The sequence below is a fragment of the Sapajus apella genome, unplaced genomic scaffold (assembly GCF_009761245.1).
Source record: "Sapajus apella isolate SASKATOON/1434 unplaced genomic scaffold, GSC_monkey_1.0 scaffold32, whole genome shotgun sequence".
Taxonomy (NCBI): Eukaryota; Metazoa; Chordata; class Mammalia; order Primates; family Cebidae; genus Sapajus; species Sapajus apella.
This window is the reverse complement of record NW_022436972.1, coordinates 20473199-20494618: the sequence shown is the minus strand read 5'-3', so window position 1 is coordinate 20494618 and position 21420 is coordinate 20473199. Positions and strand designations below refer to the sequence as shown.

General features: G+C 38.3%; 1 protein-coding gene across 2 annotated transcripts in view; it reads left to right on the top strand.

Moving 5' to 3' along the window:
• COG3 (component of oligomeric golgi complex 3) overlaps window positions 1-21189 on the top strand; it is a 63549-nt gene extending 42360 nt beyond the window's left edge. Inside the window, exons 17-23 of one of the 2 annotated variants that reach the window (XM_032294722.1) lie at window positions 1797-1917; window positions 4382-4470; window positions 4577-4711; window positions 11177-11252; window positions 16257-16384; window positions 17151-17249; window positions 20825-21189. In XM_032294722.1, the coding sequence (XP_032150613.1) occupies window positions 1797-1917; window positions 4382-4470; window positions 4577-4711; window positions 11177-11252; window positions 16257-16384; window positions 17151-17249; window positions 20825-20854 (678 nt within the window). In that variant the 3' untranslated portion in view covers window positions 20855-21189. The remainder of the gene's footprint in view (window positions 1-1796; window positions 1918-4381; window positions 4471-4576; window positions 4712-11176; window positions 11253-16256; window positions 16385-17150; window positions 17250-20824) is intronic. The other variant, XR_004273952.1, reaches the window with a different exon arrangement.
• The last annotated feature ends 231 nt before the right edge of the window (window positions 21190-21420 follow it).

Here is a 21420-nt window from a genome sequence, read left to right as displayed (position 1 = left end):
CAGCCATGTTCTCTCTTTTAAGGGAGGCATGAAAAGCCATTTGGTCTTTGGTCTTTTGCCTTCATTATCTGTAGCCCATCCTCTTTTATCTGATTCTGTTTCCTAGATGTTACAAGAGGTTTAAGTATGTATGGGGAAGCTCTCAATTTGTTAAGACACTAGCTATTATTCTCATGGTTGAATTTGTGTACTTTTACCTTAAAAAGTGATCAATGAAAATGGATTAGTGTCTTAAAGAATTTTTTAAGGCAAGAAATTATTCTTACATACTTAAACTGAGTACCTATCAACAAAGTAACATGATACTATATGCTGGATTACAATAGCTTTAGTTTACTAAAGTAAATAAAATCTATATAATACTATTTTTGGCATCAGAGTTGTTAGGTCTTTTAAAAATAGAGCAAATAAAGAGGCTGAGGCAGGAGAATTGCCTGAACCCAGGAGGCGGAGGTTGCGGTGAACCGAGATCGCACCATTGCACTCCAGCCTGGATAACAAGAGCAAAACTCCATCTCAAAAAAAAAAAAAAAATAGAGCAAATATTTAAAATATATAGCATTTCCTACTTACCTGGTGCTCCGTGTTGCAGGATGCAGAGTGAGTTTCCATTACATAAGTCATTGATTATGTTTAAAACGGGTGGAGAGAGAGCGCGAGACTGAGAATCTTCATTTAGTAACTCCTTTAAAATTGTATATTGCTTACTGAAAGTTAACTTTATCTTTTCCTAAGGTAATGTAAAAATTTCATTAGCAATATTTTCAAAATAAGATGCTACCTTGAGTAACAGCAAGAAGGTGCAAATACAGCCTTGCTCTTATTAATACACAGCCTCTTTTCTGAAAGGAGAGCTATGATTATTCAGTATTTGAGGATTGAGTCAGAGGTTTGAGAACTGAGCTTGAATCCCAAGACTCTTGAGCATGGGTCTTGAGAGGGCAGAAGGACATGCTGGACTCTCAGGGATGTGGGTAGTCAGAGCTGTGTTGGTGGCAGGAGAATGGCAACCCCAAATCATTTTACATTTGTATAAATAGAGGTATGTCTTATGTTCTAGATATTGATCAAATAGTGAAAGCCATGTTTCTGAGGAGAAACTAGAAAGCCAGGCCAGGTCAGGATTGTGCTTATTCTTTGAGCCTTTCTTTACCTCTTCTGCTCTGGGCCACTGTTAGGCTGCCTCATCTCTTCTACTTCTGCACCAGGTGAAAGTAGATTGGACTTCTCTTTCTAAACATGTTGCTTTATAGCCTTGTGTCTGACTTTCTTGGATTTTTAAAGTAGAGCGAGTGACAGTGCCAATGAGAGTTTGAAGCTCGTTGGGTGTGATGGCTCACGCCTGTAATCCCAGCACTTTGGGAGTCTAAGGCAGGTCGATCGCCTGGGGTTGGGAGTTCGAGACCAGCCTGACCAACATGGAGAAACCCCGTCTCTACTAAAAATACAAAAATTAGCCGGGCATGGTGGAGCATGCCTATAATCCCAGCTACTTGGGAGGCTGAGGCAGAGAATTGCTTGAACCTGGGAGGTGGAGGCTGCAGTGAGCTGAGATCATGCCATTGCACTCCAGCCTGGACAACAAGAGTAAAACTCGGTCTCAAAAAAAAAAGTTTGAAGGAAGATTTTTTTTAACTTAATTCTAGCATGGGGAGAGTTCATTGCACAACAAAAGAGAATTGACACCATAAAGCTGTAAGCGTAGGTAGATTACTGTTGACTAATAATGTATGCTTTATGTGCTCCTATTTTGATTTAATCTGTGATCATATCCATTTTTCTGTCTTATAATTTAGACTCAGATTGATGGACAACTTTTCTTAATTAAGCACCTTTTGATACTTCGTGAACAAATTGCTCCATTTCACACTGAATTCACCATTAAGGAAATTTCCCTGGACCTCAAGAAAACTAGAGGTATTTTGCTGTCCTGGCTGGCACACTTGGGTGTGTTTGATCTGTCCAGATGTGTCAGCACAGGTTTTAGGTTTATTTTATGTTCATCTGCAATTTTTGCATGCTTTACTTGCTAAATATGTTACTTGTTCATACTAAGCTGATCTGTCACCATCCTAATGACTTCTAACTTGCTGTATTTCCTTTATGAAGGGAACTGTATCTGGACATTTCAGTTTGTAATATTAGACTCACTTAGACTTTGCCACATTTTCCTACAACCAGTTAAAAAGTGAAAAATCGGTATAATAACTGCTTCCTAATGAGCAAGTAGTGTCAACTAGTTGGGATGATTTTAAGCGCTGAGTTGAGTTTGTCAATTTATGAAAATTCAGGAAGGCAGCTGGGTAATATAAGAAGAGTGCTTGTCTAAGAATTTGAAAGAATTGGGTTTTCTTCCTGTCCCATCATTTCCTGGCCCTTGCGTAATTTTGGGTGGGTGTTTCAGCTTCCCTACCCCACCTTCCTTTTAGGTAAAATGAGCATGATCATCTTGTCATGATACCTTCATGAGGTTATCAAGATCATTCAGACCGAAAATGAATGAAAATATATGTTAATGTCTTTATAAGTTTTTAAACTTCAGCGGTATTAAATCTGTAATCATGTAAGATAGGGTCTTTGAATTGGTAATAGATATTGAATCATCTTGAGAAAGATGATTCATCCAGCCTAATGATTTGTCCCTGAATTAGTAAGAGATGATTTCTAAAAGATCAAAGTAGTTATTGCCTAAGATATTGATGTTAAGCAGTTAATAACATCCCTCATGTCCCTTAATTACTTACAAATTTATGTACACTTTATCTTAAACATTTCTAAGAGATTTATGCTCTGATGCCTTAAGCCATTCATTTACGTGATCAGTTAACGTCTCCTGAATGTTTTGGGGCAATTAAAAAAAACCAGTCACTCAAATTATTTTCTTATGTGTTACGGTTTAGAGGAACCCCAAATATATGATTTTCCAGAATAACAGGTTTTTAGTTCCCCAATTCCTGTGCTTATCTGATGGTGGATTTGATTTAACTCACCCGGGAGCCAGTGTAACCTCATGACGATTCCTCTTAAAACAGTTTGCTCTTTCTTATTCCCTGTTGCTTTGTCATGTCCACCACGGAGAATGTATTTTGGTTCTGTAAAGTTTGTGTGTTATGTGCTTTGTGATCTTTTAATTTTTTTATTTTTTTTCTCTAATCTTGAAAGTAGCATACCATGTGTTTTTGTTTTGTTTTGTTTTTATAAACAGGAGCCAGATTTCTTGGCTTTTGCCTTTATAGAACACATAGTTTTTTTAAAGCTTATTCTCATCAGAGGCTTCCATCTCCCACCCATTCTGGTTGATTTCATTCCTTCCTGTCAGTATGAGGTGTGAGAATCGTGCTCTTACACCTTGAAGAATTCCCAGCTGCTGACAGTTCTTACTTTAAGTGATGGGATAGAGCAGGGTTGATTTGCTTTCTTTCATTTTTTTCTAATTTGTAATTTGTTGCTGCTTGGTTTTAGTTTAGATCAGCTGAGGTGAGAGAAAGTGAAATATCTTGAGATTGTGGCAAAATTTGGTTGAAAGTATGTTTTCCTACAAATATTACAAAGCCTGTGTAACGCTATCATTTTATTCTGTTTAGTGCTGACAGAATCTTTGAGGGGTCTTATAGAAAAGATAGCAGACACAAAGAACCATTTACTAAATCTTTACTCTGAATACTGAACTGATAGAGAGAGGCCTTGTTCTTTACTACCAGGGTCAAGGCAGTAAGTATTATGGTAGCGTGTGCTTGCAAAACCAGGATTGGAAGATTTCATGCTTTGCTTTATCTAGTCTGGCAAAGTAAAGACATGTTTTTTTCTTACTCACTTAATAATACTTGCTATCTTTACTTTTACGCCTCTAACCTCTCAAGACTAACGTTATATCATATTGCATTTGAACATCAATGAGACCTCGGCTAATACTTCACATAGATTCTAGTTAGTCTGGAGGTTAAGGGGTAAATATGTCCTTTTGGTGTTTTCTTCTTGGCTGACACATTAGTTTATTTCCTCTACTTAAAATGAATAAATTTCTGTGCCAGCCAGCTTTTAACAAAGCAGCTGGGTAAGTATACGAGTCTTTTTTAAAAACCGATTTAACATCCTAAAAGTAAAGCAGTGAAATTTTAAGGTACCGATTACCATTTATCATTTTTCTTTTGGTAAGTGAATAATTGAGATTAATAGTCATTTTGCAATTCGAACTTCCAGAAAATAACTCTGTGAGTACTGTAGCCATCATTGCTGCTCGTCTCACCCTCAGCCTTTCATGGAAGTGAGTTGGTGAAGGTGAATTGGCTTTTTGTCTTGTGGTGGAAAGCTGGTGTATGTTACATGTGGCTTTGCTGTTGAAACTGTACATGTTCACTGGATGAGTAATTTTGTTTCACAGATGCAGCATTTAAAATCCTGAACCCTATGACTGTTCCAAGATTTTTTAGGCTGAATAGCAACAATGCCTTGATAGAGTTCTTGTTGGAGGTGAGAAGGAGTCTGTTTCATTGGTGGTGGGAGATAAACAACTTTCTTTAATTTGGTAATTTCTAGGCACATAAAAACAGGAAGAAATTGTTATCTTCTTTTTAAGGGTACTCCTGAGATAAGAGAACATTATCTTGACTCTAAAAAAGATGTAGACCGTCATCTGAAATCGGCCTGTGAGCAGTTTATTCAGCAGCAGACCAAGCTGTTTGTAGAACAGCTGGAGGAGTTCATGACAAAGGTATAGACCTTGGTGCCTATTGGGTAAAGTCATTTTGCATTCTTCCCTAGATTTCCTTTTGAATTACCTCTTGTGTAAACTCTGGCAGAAGGAGATAGTAAGCCCAGGTCTTAATGATTCTGTCTAGGAAATCATTGTGCTCCCTATTATGGACGCTTTTTGGTTTATGGACTTTCAGATATACTTGCACAGTTTTTGTTTTTAAGAGGAAGAGTGGAAATACTGCAAAGCTAGTTATAGCTGACCCCTGGTTAGCTGTGTTCAGTTTATCCACCTTGTGTTATCTGCACGTGGGCTGGGAGTCCCACTTTCTTCTGGAATCTCAGCTTCTCCTGGACCTGCATGTCAACAACCAGAGTCCTGGGAATCAGGGTTTCCTATTCTTAAAATGGGTGATTTATTTTTCTCCTGGTTTTACATGCTATTTCTCTCTTCCATTTTGTATGGATAATTGAGAATTGAAGAATTTTATATCATAGCATTGTTAGCCACCACATATATGGATTTATTGTACAGACAGTCCTCTTTAACATTGCTGGTTGCTTCCTGGAAACTGTGACTTTAAGTGAAACAGCATAAAATGAAGCCAGTTTTTTTCCTCATCAACAGTATAATGAAACAATGTTGAACCATTCAAGGAAACAACTTTGAGGACATGCTCTGCATCATTTCCCTTAAAGTCACAGTTTTCAGGAACCTCTTGCTGATTTTAAGTTAGGACTGATTGTATGTGTGGATAGTATATGCTTTCTGCCTCTGTCTTCTAAGCTAAAACCCATCAACTGGCGAATACTAGCCAAGAGAAAAGCAGATCATGGCTATTTTGACATTCTTGTTTCAACCTAATCATTTTTTAAAAATTTAAGTATCATCACCAAGGACTTAAAGATTTTTATTTTTTAATTTTTAAATTTTTACTTTTTGAGATGGAGTCTCTCTCTGTCACCCAGGCTCCAGTGCAGTGGCGTGATCTTGGCTCACTGCAACCTCTGCCTCCAGGTTCAAGTGATTCTCCTGCCTCAGCCTCCCGAGTAGCTGTGACTAATTTTTGTATTTTTACTAGAGACGGGGTTTCACCATATTGGTCAGGCTGGTCTTGAACTCCTGACCTTATATGATCTGCCTGCCTTGGCCTCCCAAAGTGCTAGGATTACAGGCATGAGCCACCGAGCCCTGCCTAAAGATGTTTAAGAAGTCTTGAAATTAGAGGTTGAGTGTGGCGGCTCATGCCTGTAATCCCAGCACTTTAGGAGGCTGAAACAGGAGAATCGCTCAAGCCCCAGGAATTTGATACTGGTCAACACTCCTGGGCAACATAGTGAAACCTAGTCTTTACTAAAAATAAACAAAATCAGCCATGTGTAGTGGCATGCGCCTATAGTCCCAGCTACTCAGGAGGCTGAGGTGGGAAGATTTCTTGAGATGGGAGGTTGAGGGTGCAATGAGTCAGGATCATCCCACTGCACTCCAGCCCGGGTCACAGAGTAAGACTGTCTCACCAAAAAAAAAAAAAAAAAAAGAAAGAAAGAAAAAAAAAAGTCTTGAAATTTTTGTTTATTAAGAGCCTCTACTGTATATCCCAGACTTGTATTAGAGGACATCATCATAAAAAGAATAAAAATATGATGGCTTTTATTTTCAAATGTGACTAATGTTAACTGGGCAGACATGATATATATATATATATAATAACAAGGAGACAGCTAAGCAGTTGTTCATTAGAAACTTCTTGTTGGGTCCATCAGCACTAATATGTCTGAAGCCTGTGATAAAGACAGAAAATACAGGCTTTAAAAAATAATTAAAAGGGCCAGAATTGCATAGAAATGGTAAAGTACTCTTTTGTTTACCATTGGCATATATTGTTTGTTAAGTGGATTTTACTCCAAATATTTGGAATATGTGTGTATATACGTGTTTTTTTTTCCACCACAAAAATGTAAAAGGAGGGGGGGTTGAAATGCTTTCTCCCAGATTTTGTTTTTTTTAAAAAGGTTTGAGTATTGGTACTTTGTAATTTACAGATAACTTACAGTTTTTACTGAAACTATCTTTGAAAACAAGCTGGTAGATTGTAGTGTGTATTTCTGGGAGAGCATCCACAATAGTACTAGTGGGCAATATTATAGATGAGTATTGTACAATAACAGAACAGCAGAATGAGCCTGCTAAAATAAACAAGTTGATTATAATGAAATCTAGGATTAAAGCGTTGTTCTAAAACAGCACAGTTTTTCTAGAAATCAAGAGAATAAAAATTCACACATGCCCATAATCCTAGTGACTCTTGGTGGCTGAGGTGGAAGGATGGCTGAGCGCAGGAGTTTGAGACCAGCTTGTGCAACATAGCAAGACCTCGTCTCAAAAAATTTTTTTTGAAAAAGTAAATAGAGGTTTATGTAGAAGATATTCCAAGTCTGAATTATATAATGGTTCTCCGTGGACATACTACACTTGTATAGCAGGGATCCCTGAACAAATATTCATGGCCCTGTTTCTGTCCTCCCTTTGCCATGGGATTGGGAAGGGAAAGGCATTGTTTTTCATCCCATAAGAAGCTAGTCTTATCCCACCTGATCAGTCTCTGCTGCGCTTGCTCAGACTACTTGCAGTTGCCTCCATTTTCCTCTGTCAACCCTGGGCCCTCACTGCTGCTCACTGAGTTTCTACTGAGTGGACACTGCAGCCTGGAGGACTGAGCATCCCTTTCATGGTGTCTTATTCCAGATTCAGGTCCCCTTCATCCTGTGGCATAGAGTGAGTCAGAGACAAAGATGCATACATGCATGCTTGCACACACGCGCACACACACACACACACACACACACACACACACACACCCATTTGAGACACTGCATCTTAGAATTTGTGGACCAAAGATTTTTCACCTTTTACCTGGTGACTGTTACTAGCATTCCGAATAGCAGAGAAAGAGAAAGATTTTACAGAAAACGTAAAAGTGATTTTCTTTAAAGGTAAATCTCAGCATTAATTAACTGCAAGTAAAGAATCTCATGCCTCTTTTATTTAGTTAGCATTATTTTATTTTTGAGACAGAATCTTGCTCTGTCACCCAGGCTGCAGTACAGTGGCATGATATTGGCTCACTGCAACCTCTGCCTCCCGAGCTCAAGCAATTCTTTTGGCTCAGCCTACTGAGTAGCTGAGATTACAGGTGTGTGCCACTATGCCTGGCTAATTTTTTTATATTTTTAGTAGAGATGGGGGCTTCACCATGTTGGCCAGGCTGGTCTTAAACTCCTGGCCTCAAGGGATCTGCCAGCCTTGGCCACCCAAAGCGCTGAGATTACAGGCGTGAGCCACCACACCGGGCCTTAGTTAGCATATTATAAGGCAAGTGGTGCTTGTCCCTTGATAAATGAATGCAGGAAAATCAACTCCCATAGGTATAGACAGGAACCAGCCTTTCATCTCTCATTTGGATGTGTGTTTGTAGGTCTCGGTATTTATCATTTGGATGTAAGCCTCATCAAGAAAATGTCCTCAGCTTGTTTCTAAGTTTGGACTAATTTTTAACAATATAGATGTATTACCATGTAGAGAATATTTTTAGGTTGTCAGAAGACTTGTTTTTGAGCTTAAAGAGTTAGGGCATGATTTGGATCCCTTTCATCTACTGTAAATTGGCCTTGTTGTTTAGGTAGCTTCTTCCTCTGTGCTCCTTGTTGAGATACTTTCCATATATTAATTCTTAACTATTTCTCTGGAACCTGGAGGAAGAGAAGCATCTTTATTTGACAGGTTGAGAAACAGGTTGAATATTCATGAGATAAACATTTTCTACAACATCTTTACCTGTCTGGTTTCTATTTAATATCTGATTTTTGGTATAATTATTGATCTTAACTGAGAAAAAATAAAATAAGTACCAGAAGAGCAATGTGCTCTGTTGCCTTATTTCCTGCCCCTGGAAGAATAACCTCTTCTCTAAGTATTTGGCCTGAGGGAATGTAATACTATTCTAGGGGTTAGGAGTAGAGGCTTATGTGAAAACATTTGACTTAGTTTCTACCAAACTTCAAAAACTGTTGATACTTTTTTATTGTTCTAGAATTCCATTGTGCTGAATGCTGCTTGAAACAAACTGTTAAGTAGGACTTGGGTTGGTAGTGGGTGTAGGGGAAAGCACAGAACTTTGTGTCATGGCAGCTGAGGCCGAGATCCTGCAACTCCTGCCATCTTCTGACTGAACTTAAGGTTATCACGAGGACACAACAGGATCATCTGTGTATCTGTAAAGTGCTTGCTGCAGAAATGTGATTTTGTAGTGCAGTTTGACAAATTTGAGGTGAAGATTTTGCTTTAGCGAAAAATCTAAATTAAGGCATTTTAAAAAAAGTATGATTTCAGGTTTGTAGGTAAGCTTAAAAGTGTTTTTTTTTTTTTCTGATGGGACCAGTTTATGCTAAAAACTCAGACATATATATATAAAATATTCATTTTCTTTCAAGCAATTTGATAAAGTATGGGTTTATCTTAATATTTCCTCTGAAGTGTTGTAAATTTCCTCAGTAATACTATAAACTTAAATTCTTTTCTTGATCTAGTGCATGTAATAGAGTTTGCATTTTCTGCTCTCAAGGAGGTATAACCTAAAGGGAAATCAAGGTAGAATAATAGGTAAATATTAAACTGTACACAGCAGTGTCATTGTGAGACAATGGGTCTTTGTTCATTGTGTAGGGTTTTTTAAAAAACTGAGGCTCCCACTGCTTCACTTGATTAGCCTTAAAAAAAAAATGGGGCTAATAGGGGACTGCTCTTTGAGGTTTGACTTAAAGATAAGTAAACTATCTGGGTAGTAAATAGAGATGAATATACTCATTTATATTTGTTTTCAACATAAAAATAATTGTAGAAACCTAAATATATGTTATGAAATTGGTTAAATTTTGGAGCAATCAGTGTAACAGTAGACAGCCATTACTGTTAAAACTGTTGGGATGGGCTTGGTGGCTCATGCCTATAATTCCAGCACCTTGGGAGGCTGAGGCGGGAGGATCACGGGGCCAAGAGATCAAGACCATCCTGGCCAACATGGTAAAACCCCATCTTGGGTGTGGTGGTGCACGCCTGTAGTCCCAGCTATTCCAGAGGCTGAGGCAGGAGAATCACTTGAACTTGGGAGGTGAAGATTGCAGTGAGTCAAGATTGCGCCGCTACACTCCAACCTGGAGACAGAGCGAGACTGCATCTCAAAAACAAAACGAAAACAACAACAACAACAAAAACTCCTGGACATGGGAGAACGACCAGATTGTAGATTTAAGTGGGGAAAAATGTTCACAGAACACTGTTCCCGGATTCATAAATGTAGACATATTAATATATTTATATTTTTACAATGGAAAATGTTTTGGATAGCACACACTAAAGTGTGAATGTATTTTTCTTTTAGCATTGTCTGGCATCTATAATATGTATTATTCATTTTTAAAGTGCATTTCAAAAAATAAAGGTATGGAGAGAGATAGAGCGAGAGGAGGAAAGAGGTGATTTTATACAGGTATGCGGTATGAGCGAAGGCCTAGGAGGTCCAGGATGAGAAAGAGAAACTAGAAATAAAGTAGAAATAGAGGGGAGGCTGAAGAGATCTAAGTCAACATTATACCTTGTGTCTGCCCATCCTCTGCCTAAATGTTTGTATGGTCTTTTGTATGAGAAACCTAGAGCTGGTGCTCAGGTTTTTCTAATGAGACTTTCCTGTGAGGCCAAGGCCATGGACTGCATGTTTGGCACGAATGTCCATTTTAAAACATATCTTACGCAGTTTCTCTCTCTCATCCTCCCCAGTTACCCTGTAGCCCACCGTAGCTTACTATCTTAGAAACAGTCTTGTTCAAGCAGCTAAATGCCCTATTTTGGATCCACTTCTTGATATTGCTGCTAAGGAATGAAAAGAGTTGACTAGAAGATGGGCATTCAGGTCTATCTTCAGCACTGATTGGTCATATGTGCCTTTTGATTATATTTGAAAATCTTAGTTGTTTGTTTTAATGACATTCTCTCTGCCTGTGATATAATAAGAAAAATGAGTCTCCAGTTATAAAGGAGATTTTGTCCAGCTAGGGTGACATTTTTCTAATTGCATATAAAAATAATTTCATATTGATATAACAGTCCCCTTAAGAGAGGCCTGTTTTATGTTGACATTTCTTTAGGGCTTCATTTTTGTCTTCCTAGCGGGAAATATTTCAGATAGAATGCCTCAGGACTTTGGTGTGATTTTTAGCAAGATAACCACATGCCTTGAAATCGTAAAAGACATTTTACTAAAAATTTTGATTACCTATATGATGAGATATGATGCATTTTTGTTAGGGCTGCACGTTTGATTATCATTGTGTTTTAATAGGTTTAAATGGTGCTTGTATCTCTTGAGAGCAGTACCAGTTTAATTTGCCACTGATGAAATGAAACTTTTCTTTTTGTCTCCTCTATTAGGTTTCAGCGTTAAAAACAATGGCCAGTCAGGGAGGCCCCAAGTATACTCTCTCTCAGCAGCCTTGGGCACAGCCAGGTATTCTGATTTGACCATGTTGGGTTTCTTTTTTAGGATGTTATTAATTTGCATTTATAGAGTCCTTACTGTGACAGCTTGGAGTTGGTTTCCATTCTCTCTGGGGTGCTGCAATCTGAGTTAATACAAGATTCAGTTTGGAGCTGACAAGTCTTAATTGGCTAGCATTACTTGTATTTCAACAAGCATTCCAAGGAAGGAAGAAGTTTTTTCAAAAAATCACCCAGTTAAAAATAAAATACGGCTAAGATGGAAACCCGTTGAGTCTGTTGATTTCTGTACACCCACTATCCATTGAGTTCAAGCTTTGATGAAAATACTGTGGTTGATAGGAAGAAATCATGGAGAGTGTACCTACTTTCAAGTATATGAAGAAATGTTGGGCCACTATTTTGTTCCACATTTTGTCCAAGTTTATATCCTCTGCTGACATTTTAGAGTATTTGAAAAAAAATGGTAAAAATTGAGGTGTCAGTTGGGAGTTGGCAGGCAATACTATTTTCTGATTGGCAGATGTATTTGAGATGTTCCTAGCCTTACTTTACTTAAATGTAAATTTTTTTGTGCTGGAGGGTTTTGGTTTTTTTTTTTGTTTTTTTTTTGTGGTCTTTAGCGGTAGACGTTTAAAATCACGACTAACTTTGTGAGTTATTTCTGGTACATCTTGTGGCATTTTAAGTTGCCATTAAACCGGAATAAATCATGTTGTTAAATTGATATTCCTGGCCATTCCCTGGCCAATATTGTGATAGAAAGCCTTTGAAATGAAAATGGGCAAAATGGTGGAAGACTGAGTGTTTTAATTATGGCTAAGCTGTGTCCAAGTTGGAGGGCAGCTTTCCGCTCAGCGAGAGAGATCCAAAAAATGATTCTGGCTTTGCATCCATGAAAAACTGGCAGTGTACAGGCACCTAATCTGGAATCAGCTTTTTAATATGATTGGTTTTCCATATTGAAAGAGCATTATATCTGTTAGGTATTCATTTTCTTTGGGAAAAAGGATTGAAGCTGTTCAAAGCCTCCACAATTTTTAATTTTTTTTTTTTGAGATGGAGTCTTGCTCTGTCACCCAGGCTGGAGTGCAGTGGCATGATCTTGGCTCACTGCAACCTCTGCCTCCCGGGTTCAAGCAAGTCTGTCTCAGCCTCCCAAGTAGCTGGGATTACAGGGTTCTGCCACTATACTGGGCTAAGTTTTGTATTTTTAGCAGAGACAGGGTTTCACCATGTTGGCCAGGCTGGTCTCGAACTCCTGACCTTAGACGATCTGCCTGCCTCAGCCTCCCAAAGTGCTGGGATTACAGGTTTGAGCCACCGTGCCTGAACTCAAAATGTTTATTAATGCCTTAGGTTAATTTGAAGTTGAACTGAGAAGTTAAAAGTGTAGCTAAATATCACTTAGGAAGATTTGTAAATGTAGAGAATGTCCGTTGTCTTTGAAAGGAAGATAGGATTTTATTTCAAAGGTTCCTCATGTGAACTTTGATGATATCAATATAGGTTTGAGTTGATTTGTTTTGTTGCAAATAAACTTTGTAATATGCTTTTGGTCTTTTGTTTACCATGATGCAGATAAGGAATGTTCTAACTGTCTTTATTATTTTAAACGTTTGTATTGTGTATGAAATAGAAATCTTTGACATCTTACTATAAGAGTACGCTTAATACAGAGTACATTCTGCTAGAAGACAGAAAATCAGGTTCTTTTATTGCCAATATTGGAAATTCTAATCATAGTCTGGCATAGTATTAACCACCTCTTTTGATTCCTCACAGTCAAGAGGCAGACTTTTCAATTGACAACTCAGCTTACCTCTTGAAGGAATTCTTATTATTTGGGGATTTATTGGAGCCTTTGACTCAAGGTTCCAATTACTTTTATAGGGCTTAGTTAGAAATAGGAGCTGATTTTTATTTTGAACATTTATGAAATGTTCAAAATTTATGAAACTTTGGATACAATAAATATTTGTTAAGATAGGTAGAAACCAGTATAGCTAAGCCCAGTGTCTTGATGCATAATTAATGATCTTTCCCCTTTGGAAAGATCCTTTCTTTCAAATTAGGGGCTGTCATTTTCTCAAGTGGAACCCTAATAGGATTCAAGGTGTTAGATGTATTGTGCTCTTAAACGTTACTAGAATTTAGAATTGTCATAGTAACGCAGGAGTAGCTGAAAGGAAACTGACAGGAGAAGACAGAAGGACAGACTGAAGCAGGACTTGCTGCTTTGCCATTTAAGCCATTTCGTTCCTTCCTTAATGAGGAGATCTTGGTGAATATAGCAGTGACAGTTCGGTTTATCATGTAGTTGTGTCCCCTATCACATTTAGGCACACTGGAGGTATGGAGTTGGTTTTTATGAATCTGTAGTACTTGAAGCCCACACTTGAATGCCAAAGAGAGGTTTATGGCCCATTGGGGTGGGAGCATTAAGAACAATCGAGGAACTGTCTTGGGTCCCATGCCCTAAAAACTGAGGGTTACTGGTTCATTCAGACCTGGTCAGGTTCTCAGGGATCATTTCATGACCAACTCACAAGAGAGTGAGTTATAAATTAGGATGCCCATTTGTTCATTTACTCTGACAAATCTTTTTTAGCAAGTAGAGAACACTTTAGTCACCAGCCTGCATACCCACTTTCTGCTTATCAAGGGCTCTGAAGACCGATTTAGTGATCCCTGAGGCATGTTAGTAATGATAGAACCAGAGCACATGGAAGTAAAGGTCTAGAAGGAGCTTTCATCTATTAATGAAAAATAAGTTCCTGAATTATTGATTCTTTTTTTGAAAGTGTCAGAGGCAATTGAAGCAGAGCAACTCCATCTTGAGAGAGGGCTAGGAAAAATGGGGGTGGGACATGCTGGGCTGCGTTCTCAGGTTAGGTACTCCTAGCCTCTAGATGTTTACATTTAAGGAAACAGACTAATAGCATTCACTAAACAGACCCAGGCCGAGGAATGTCCTGATGTCCTGATATCTTGAGGACAAAAGCATTCCTAATTTTGCTTTAAAGATAATGATATCGATACTTGCAAAATATAGTAATTAAGAAAAATTAACCCTCCATCACAAAGCAGCAGAGTACATATCCCCATGATGTTTTCTGTTATGTATAAACAAGCATTGTACCTAGGGTGGACACGCTCCTCTTTTACTTTTGGGAACACCCTACTCTGTCTGTGGAGTACCTATTCTTTCACCACTTTACTTTTTTTTTTTTTTGAGACGGAATCTCCCTCTGTTGCCCAGGCTGGAGCGCAATGGCGTGATCTCTGCTCGCTGCAACCTCTGCCTCTTGGGTTCAAGTGATTCTCCTGCCTCAGCCTCCCAAGTAGCTGGGACTACAGTCACGTGCCACCATGTTTGGCTAATTTTTTTTTTTTTTTTAATTTTTAGTAGAGATGGGGTTTCACCATGTTAGCCAGGATGGTCTTGATCTCCTAACCTTGTGATCTGCTCGCCTAGGCCTCCCAAAGTGCTGGGATTACAGGCGTGAGCCACCGCGCTCAGCCTTCACCACTTTACTTTCTTAACAAACTTGCTTTTGATTTATACTGTAGACTTGCCCTGAATTCTTTCTTGCATGAGATCCAAGAACCCTCTCTTGGGGTCTGGATCAGGACCCCTTTCCGGTAACAAGATCATTGGTTCTTTCTTACCCTGCTTTACTACAACTTTCCTCAATTAAAAAAAAATGTTTTTACATGGTATAATATTTGAACTATGAAAAGCAATAAAATGAAAAGTAATTATACTTTCTACCTCCAAACCAATCCTTCTCTCAAAGGTAACTACTATTAAAGTTTCTTTCCCAAAATTGTTTATGTGTATACTAGCATATGTGGACTTAAAAAAATATTACTCAAATGAGATTGTACTATACCCCTTGCTTTTTCACTTCTTGTATATCTTAGAAGCCTTCTGTATAGCATATCCAACTTGATCCATTCTATTTATTGGATGTATTGAATACATCACTATAGCATGATTTCTTTTGTAATTCTTGTAATGGTAAGTTAAATTATTTGCAGTTTTTGTTTTTCCTTATACTCTTAACAACTTTGTATACTCATATCTTGGTATTTTTTGAGTATATCCATAGAGTAAATTTCTAGCAGTGGAAAAGCTAAAGGAAAGAGTATCCGCAGTTTCAGTTTTGCTAGATACTGCCTAATATTTTTCCAAAGAGGTTGAACCATCTTACACTTCCATCAGCAGTACACAAAGATGTGTGTTTCTCCATACCCTCGTCAAACATGAATATCACAATCTTAGTAATTTTTGCCAATCATTTGTAAATATCTCACTGCTTTAATTTACATTTATTTAATTATGAATGAGGTTGAGCATCTTTATAATTGTTAATCATCTTTTTTCTTTGTAGTTTTCTGATAACTTCTTTTAAATGCTTCATACAGATTACTGCTCTCCTTTTCTGTATAACTCCTTCAGACACTACACTAGGGTTTCATACTTATTTTTGTTATAACTTTTTGGGATTCTGTTCCCTTTCTGATAATACAGTACAAGAATATAACAAATAGATATTTCATTACCCTTAAATATATGTGGATATTTTCTGAATGATCTAAGCATCTCTTACTGTCAGTCATTTCTGCAAATGAACAAACCCATTCATTATGAAGTAATTCTTACTAATGTCTCTTTGAGAATGACTTTTTTTTTTTTAACCTTAATTTCTTACCTCCAAATTCCAAAGGTACATATTACAGCTCTTATGAGTGTCCTGAAGCGTGCTAGGGGAGTTATTTCGCGGCCTTAGCCCTTGGGATTAGAATTTTGTGTAGTAGATATTTAATTAATGTTTATAGGGCTTATGACTAAACTTGGTAAATAAGCTATAAAAATGAAAGAAATTCTTTGGGGAAATAAAGAATTGGTTTTTCTGCTACTTTTTCTCCCTTTATTCCCCTCTGAATTAAAATGGAAATATTTCTTTTCTTTTTCTTTGTGACACTAATGAGGTTAATTTCTTTCCAGCAAAGGTCAATGACCTTGCAGCCACTGCGTATAAGACAATAAAAACAAAGCTGCCGGCGACGTTGAGAAGTATGTCCTTGTACTTGTCCAATAAAGACACCGAGTTCATCTTGTTTAAACCAGTGAGGGTGAGTGTCGGATAACTCATTTGAATGTTGGTGGGGGACTTCAAGTATTCTTTGCCTCATTCACCATTTTCCTTTTCCTATAGACATTTGAAAATGTTGGTATACTGTTCTAGTGAAGTGGAATAATCACTATGATTCATGAAAGGCTTACAAAGCCTGCCTCTGTCTGATCTGTCTGATTATCTTTTTTTCTCACTGTCACTTTGTCTTAAATTTTTAATGTTACTATTGAAAGTAGAAATTAGTAAATTAAAAAAATCAGACCCTTACATTGCATGTGGCCCAACTCTCAAGAGAGCAGCACTTCAGGAATTATGCCCTGTTTTACTGGTGAGTAGTAGAAATAAATGGCTTGCAGCGGCAACCAAGGGATTAAATGTCAGAGCAAATTTAGGGCTCATAACTTCCAGCTCTGTGTTGAGCTCTTGTCCTTACCCAAGGCGTTGGTTGATTTTTAAAGTATATTTTATGTGTCTAGGAACTTCATTGTCTTTTGTGTTAAGAAATTGTTGCAGAAGACTCTTAAAATTATTCTCTGGGGAGACAAGGCTTGCTAGAGTTTAGTTTTCCTGGGAAACGTTACTGATAAGTCTTCGTCAGGTTGTACCAGCATTGAAATACTAAGAGCAAATTATATGTCTTTGGTGATATCATGAAAGATGCATTGCCTCCACTCGCTTTGGCAAATATCATTAGTATTTAACATTCATGGTGCTTCATGTTTAATCCAGCTCACTTGATATGATCTCCTCTCCTCCTTTCTAAGAATAATATTCAGCAAGTCTTCCAGAAGTTCCATGCCCTATTAAAGGAAGAGTTCAGCCCTGAAGACATCCAGATCATTGCCTGTCCATCCATGGAACAGGTAATTGGTAGACTGAAGATCCTTATTACTTTTTTGCTCTCTTGGGTACTTCACTTGAGTAGATAATGTCTTTGAGCAAACATATTTTTAGTTCTAATTTTAAAAATAGTACCTTCTTTTATTCTGATGAGTAAGAATTCAGACTTTGAATTGTTCTTTCAAACTTTTTGGGGATGATTTTGGAATTTTCAGTTGCTGTTTAATCCTTTCTGATATGAATATTGCTGTGTTTAAGAGAATGACCTGTTTGTAAAAGTCTCAAATAGTGACATTTAGCTTGTTGAAAAATCTTGTTTGAAATATGCATAAAAAATTTTAAACCATAGGTTATTGAGGTACAGATAGTGTTTGGTTACACAGATAAGTTTGTTAGTGGTGACCTGTGAGATCTTGGCGCACCCATCACCCAAGCAGTATACACCGCACCTATTTGTAGACTTTTAATAACTTCCATATTAAAAAAAGGGAAGTTATTGAGTACCCAGTATGTATTAGGAGCAGCCTGGTGCTGTGGAGGATATTTTATTTCTGGTCTTAAGTTTGGGATAGTTTAGAAATGTAGTATGTGCTAAGGACTGGAGAATTTAGAGAGACTGATCAGGCTGGCAAGAGGATTAGTAGGACTAGAGAATTTGGGGATGTGTAGGAGCTAGGGGGACAGGACCAGGCAATGACGAGTGTAGATAAATCTTGTGTTTTTAATTTTTGTTTTTGTTTTGAAACGGAGCCTCACTTTGTTGCCTAGGCTGGAGTCCAGTGGTGCAGTCTCGGCTCACTGCAACCTCTGCCTCTCGGTTTCATGCAGTTCTTGTGCCTCAGCCTCCTAAATAGCTGGGACTACAGGCACCTGCCACCATACTCATTGAAATTTTGTAGTTTTTGGTAGACAGGGGGTTTCACCATGTTAGCCAGGTTTGTCTTGAACTCCTGGCCTCAAGTGATCTGCCTGCCTCAGCTTCCCAAAGTGCTGGGATTACAGGCATGAGGCACTGCACCTGGCCAGAATCTTTTGAGGACTATTATTGTAGTGGGGAGGAGAAAGATGGGGTGCTGGTAGCTGGAGGGAGAAATGGGGTCATTTTAAAATTGAGATGTAGTTCATATACCATACAATTCATCTTTTTACATTGCAGAGTTCAGTATATTCACAAAGTTATGCAGTCATCACCAGTATCTAATTCTAGAACATTTTCATTCCTTCCCAAAGAACCCCTTTACCCATTAGCAGAGCTCCATTTCCCCTTCTTCTATGAGTCTACTTCTTGTCTCTGTGGATTTGCCTATTCTGGATATTTCATTAACTGGAGTCATACAATATGTGGCCTCATAGTAGCTGCTTCTTTCGTTCACCTAACGTGTTTCCAAGGCTCATCCATGTTGTGTGTATCAGAGCTTCGTTTTTATGGCTGTATATATTCCTTTATGTTGATAGATGGGTCACATTTTAAAAAGATGTTTGTATTGTTCTAGGATATTTGTGCAGTCAAAATATTTCTTAATAATTTATTTGAAGTAATTACTTTCTATGTGATTATACCAGGAACTTGATACATAGTTGGGTTTCTTTTCAATATTTAGAGATTTTTTTTTTTCTATTTTGATTTAATTTTGTTTCTTAATGATGTAAAATACTTACATGGTTTCCAAGTCAGAAATACAGAACAAGGTACATTTGGAGAAGTCTTGTACCTTTTCCAATCCCCTCTGGCATTCCCTTCCCTTCCCTAGAGATAACTCTTTTTATTAGTTATTGGGTTATCCTTCCATTATTTTTTTTAAAGATAGGAGAAAATGTGTGTTTTTATGTTCGTGGGGGAAGACCTACAAGGAGGGGAGTATCTTGAATAGAAAATGTGGGGTAGAATCTCAGCAACAGGCAGGGTGGGGCCTTTGTCATGGTAACAGGAGGAGGCCGGGTGTGTGGGCATGGATAGGGGGGTGTGGCTGTGACAGGAGCTCGTGGACGTGCTCATCTGAGTGCTTCATGTTTCTTACCGAAGTAAGAAGCAAGGTCCTCACTGAGAGTGAGGAGGGAGGCTCGGGGAGTGTAGTGGTTATGAATCCAGCAGAGTTCATTCAGCTTAGTTGTCTGGTGTTTTTTCTCCAGTTATAGTCACTTGCATGAATGTAGATGTGTAGTAGTTGGATCATAAGGTCCAATTTATGGCAGAAGAGATTATTTTTGTAAGTTTAGTTTGTTATAATTTCAGACTTACAGAAAACGTGCAAGAATAGTGTGAGGAGCACCCATATATCCTTTACTCCATTTTTGTTTTGCCCCATTTGCTTCATTTTTCTCACTTTTTCCCTTCCCTGTCCCTCAAGCCAGACCCTCTTTTAAATCATTGGAGAGGGAGTTGGGAGACATTGTATTCCTTTACTCCTAAATACTTCAGAGTGTATTTCCTGAGAACAGGGAAATTCTCTCACTACTTCTGTTCAGTTATCAAAACAGAAAACTTAACATTGATACTAGTGTCTATTTCACAGTTCATATGCACATTTCATCAGAGTTCCTGTACCGTTCTCCCTGATATTCTCACTGACGTTTCCCCAGTCCAGGTCTGGCCCCAGGTCATGCATTGCTGTCAGTTGTCACATCTGTTTAGCTTCTTTTGACCTGGAGCAGTTTGACGGCCTTTCCTGACTTTCACGGGCCAGTTATTTTGTAGACTGTCTCTCCGTTTGGTGGTGTTTCTTTCGTTATGATTAGATTCAGGCTTTGTGTTTTTGGAAGGAAAAGCACAGAGGCGATTCTGTATCCCTTTTCTGACGGCACTCATTTATAAATGAGATCGGGGCAGTGATCTGCGTCAGCAAAGCAGCTGTACTGATAGAATTTACCTGCAGGTCCATTTACCTGCAAGGTTCTAAGGCTTGGGTGTCAGACTCCTGGAGGGCAAGCAGCCATTTCCCTCCTGCCACTGCTGTGTCCTGGCTCTGGTGACCCAGTCCTCTGTTAGAGAGTGGTCAAGTTGCTCCTGCAGTTGGTCATAATTGGCATGTGTGTTGAAATTCACTTGTCATGTCTGTTCCTATACATTTTAAAAAGTCACTTTAAGGACAGCTTATCCACAACTCTTCCCACAACACACTCTGCATAGAACAAGGCACAGTGGATTATGGAGATATGTTTCTGTCACTGTCAGTATTTGTATACAGTTTTTGCCATCATCCTCATTGGATTTTAAGTGATTTGACGGCCTAGATTTGGTGATGAAGTGTGACCCCTGTCAGGGCCTTCCAATGGCAGTGCCCAGTGGCTGCCTCAGAAATAGACCAGCATTGTGGGCCAGTTTTACAGCCATGTTTACTAGTCTCATAAAAGTCTTGGTCTTTTTCTCTTATTTTGTTTTGGAGGCTCTAGCAACTTTTTTTTTTTTTCATTCTAATTGCTTTATTTTATTTTATTTTTCAACTTCTATTTTACATTCAGGGAATACAGTGCAGGTTTGTTACCTGGCTGTATTGCATGATGCTGAGGTTTTTCAACCCTTGTTCCCCTTCCTCCCTGACTTTTCTTGAGGATGGTATTCCATAGGAGAACTAACATAGCTCTTAACTTTGCTTTTCAGCTGAGCCTCCTGCTGTCAGTTTCTAAATAAGCAGGCCAGCTGAGGTGTGCACCTAAATGATCTGTCTGGGAGAAGCAGGCTGAGAAGTCTGGCAGTCTGCAGGACACACCGAGGAATCGTATGTGGGAATGTCCCCGAGAACCACACGAGTGTGCTGCCCAGTGCTGACTGCAGAATGAAATAGAAGTAAAGTGTTACAAGATCGGTGTTTTCTTCTCTAAAACATCAAAATGCCAAAGATTAATCTCTGATTGGTGATAACTGCCTCATTTAAAAGGTCACAAGAAATGTGAAGAGAGAGCTAGGGCAGACATGCAGTGAAATGGTTCTTGTAAAAGATGTGCAATAAAAATAGGTTACAATAAGTAGTGCAAAGAACTTTACAGAAATGCAGCAAATTAGAAGGCCTGTAAGAGTAAGGTTTGCTAAAACGTGAAACACTGTAACACTTTTAACCACTGCAGCATTCCACAGTGACTATTTTTTTATTTCCAGAAATGTTATTTCTACACTCTTATATATGTCTTCTATCATTTTGAAGTTTAGTTTGGAGTAGATTGGTTGCTTCTGAGAACACATTCTGCCTTCCGGGGAAT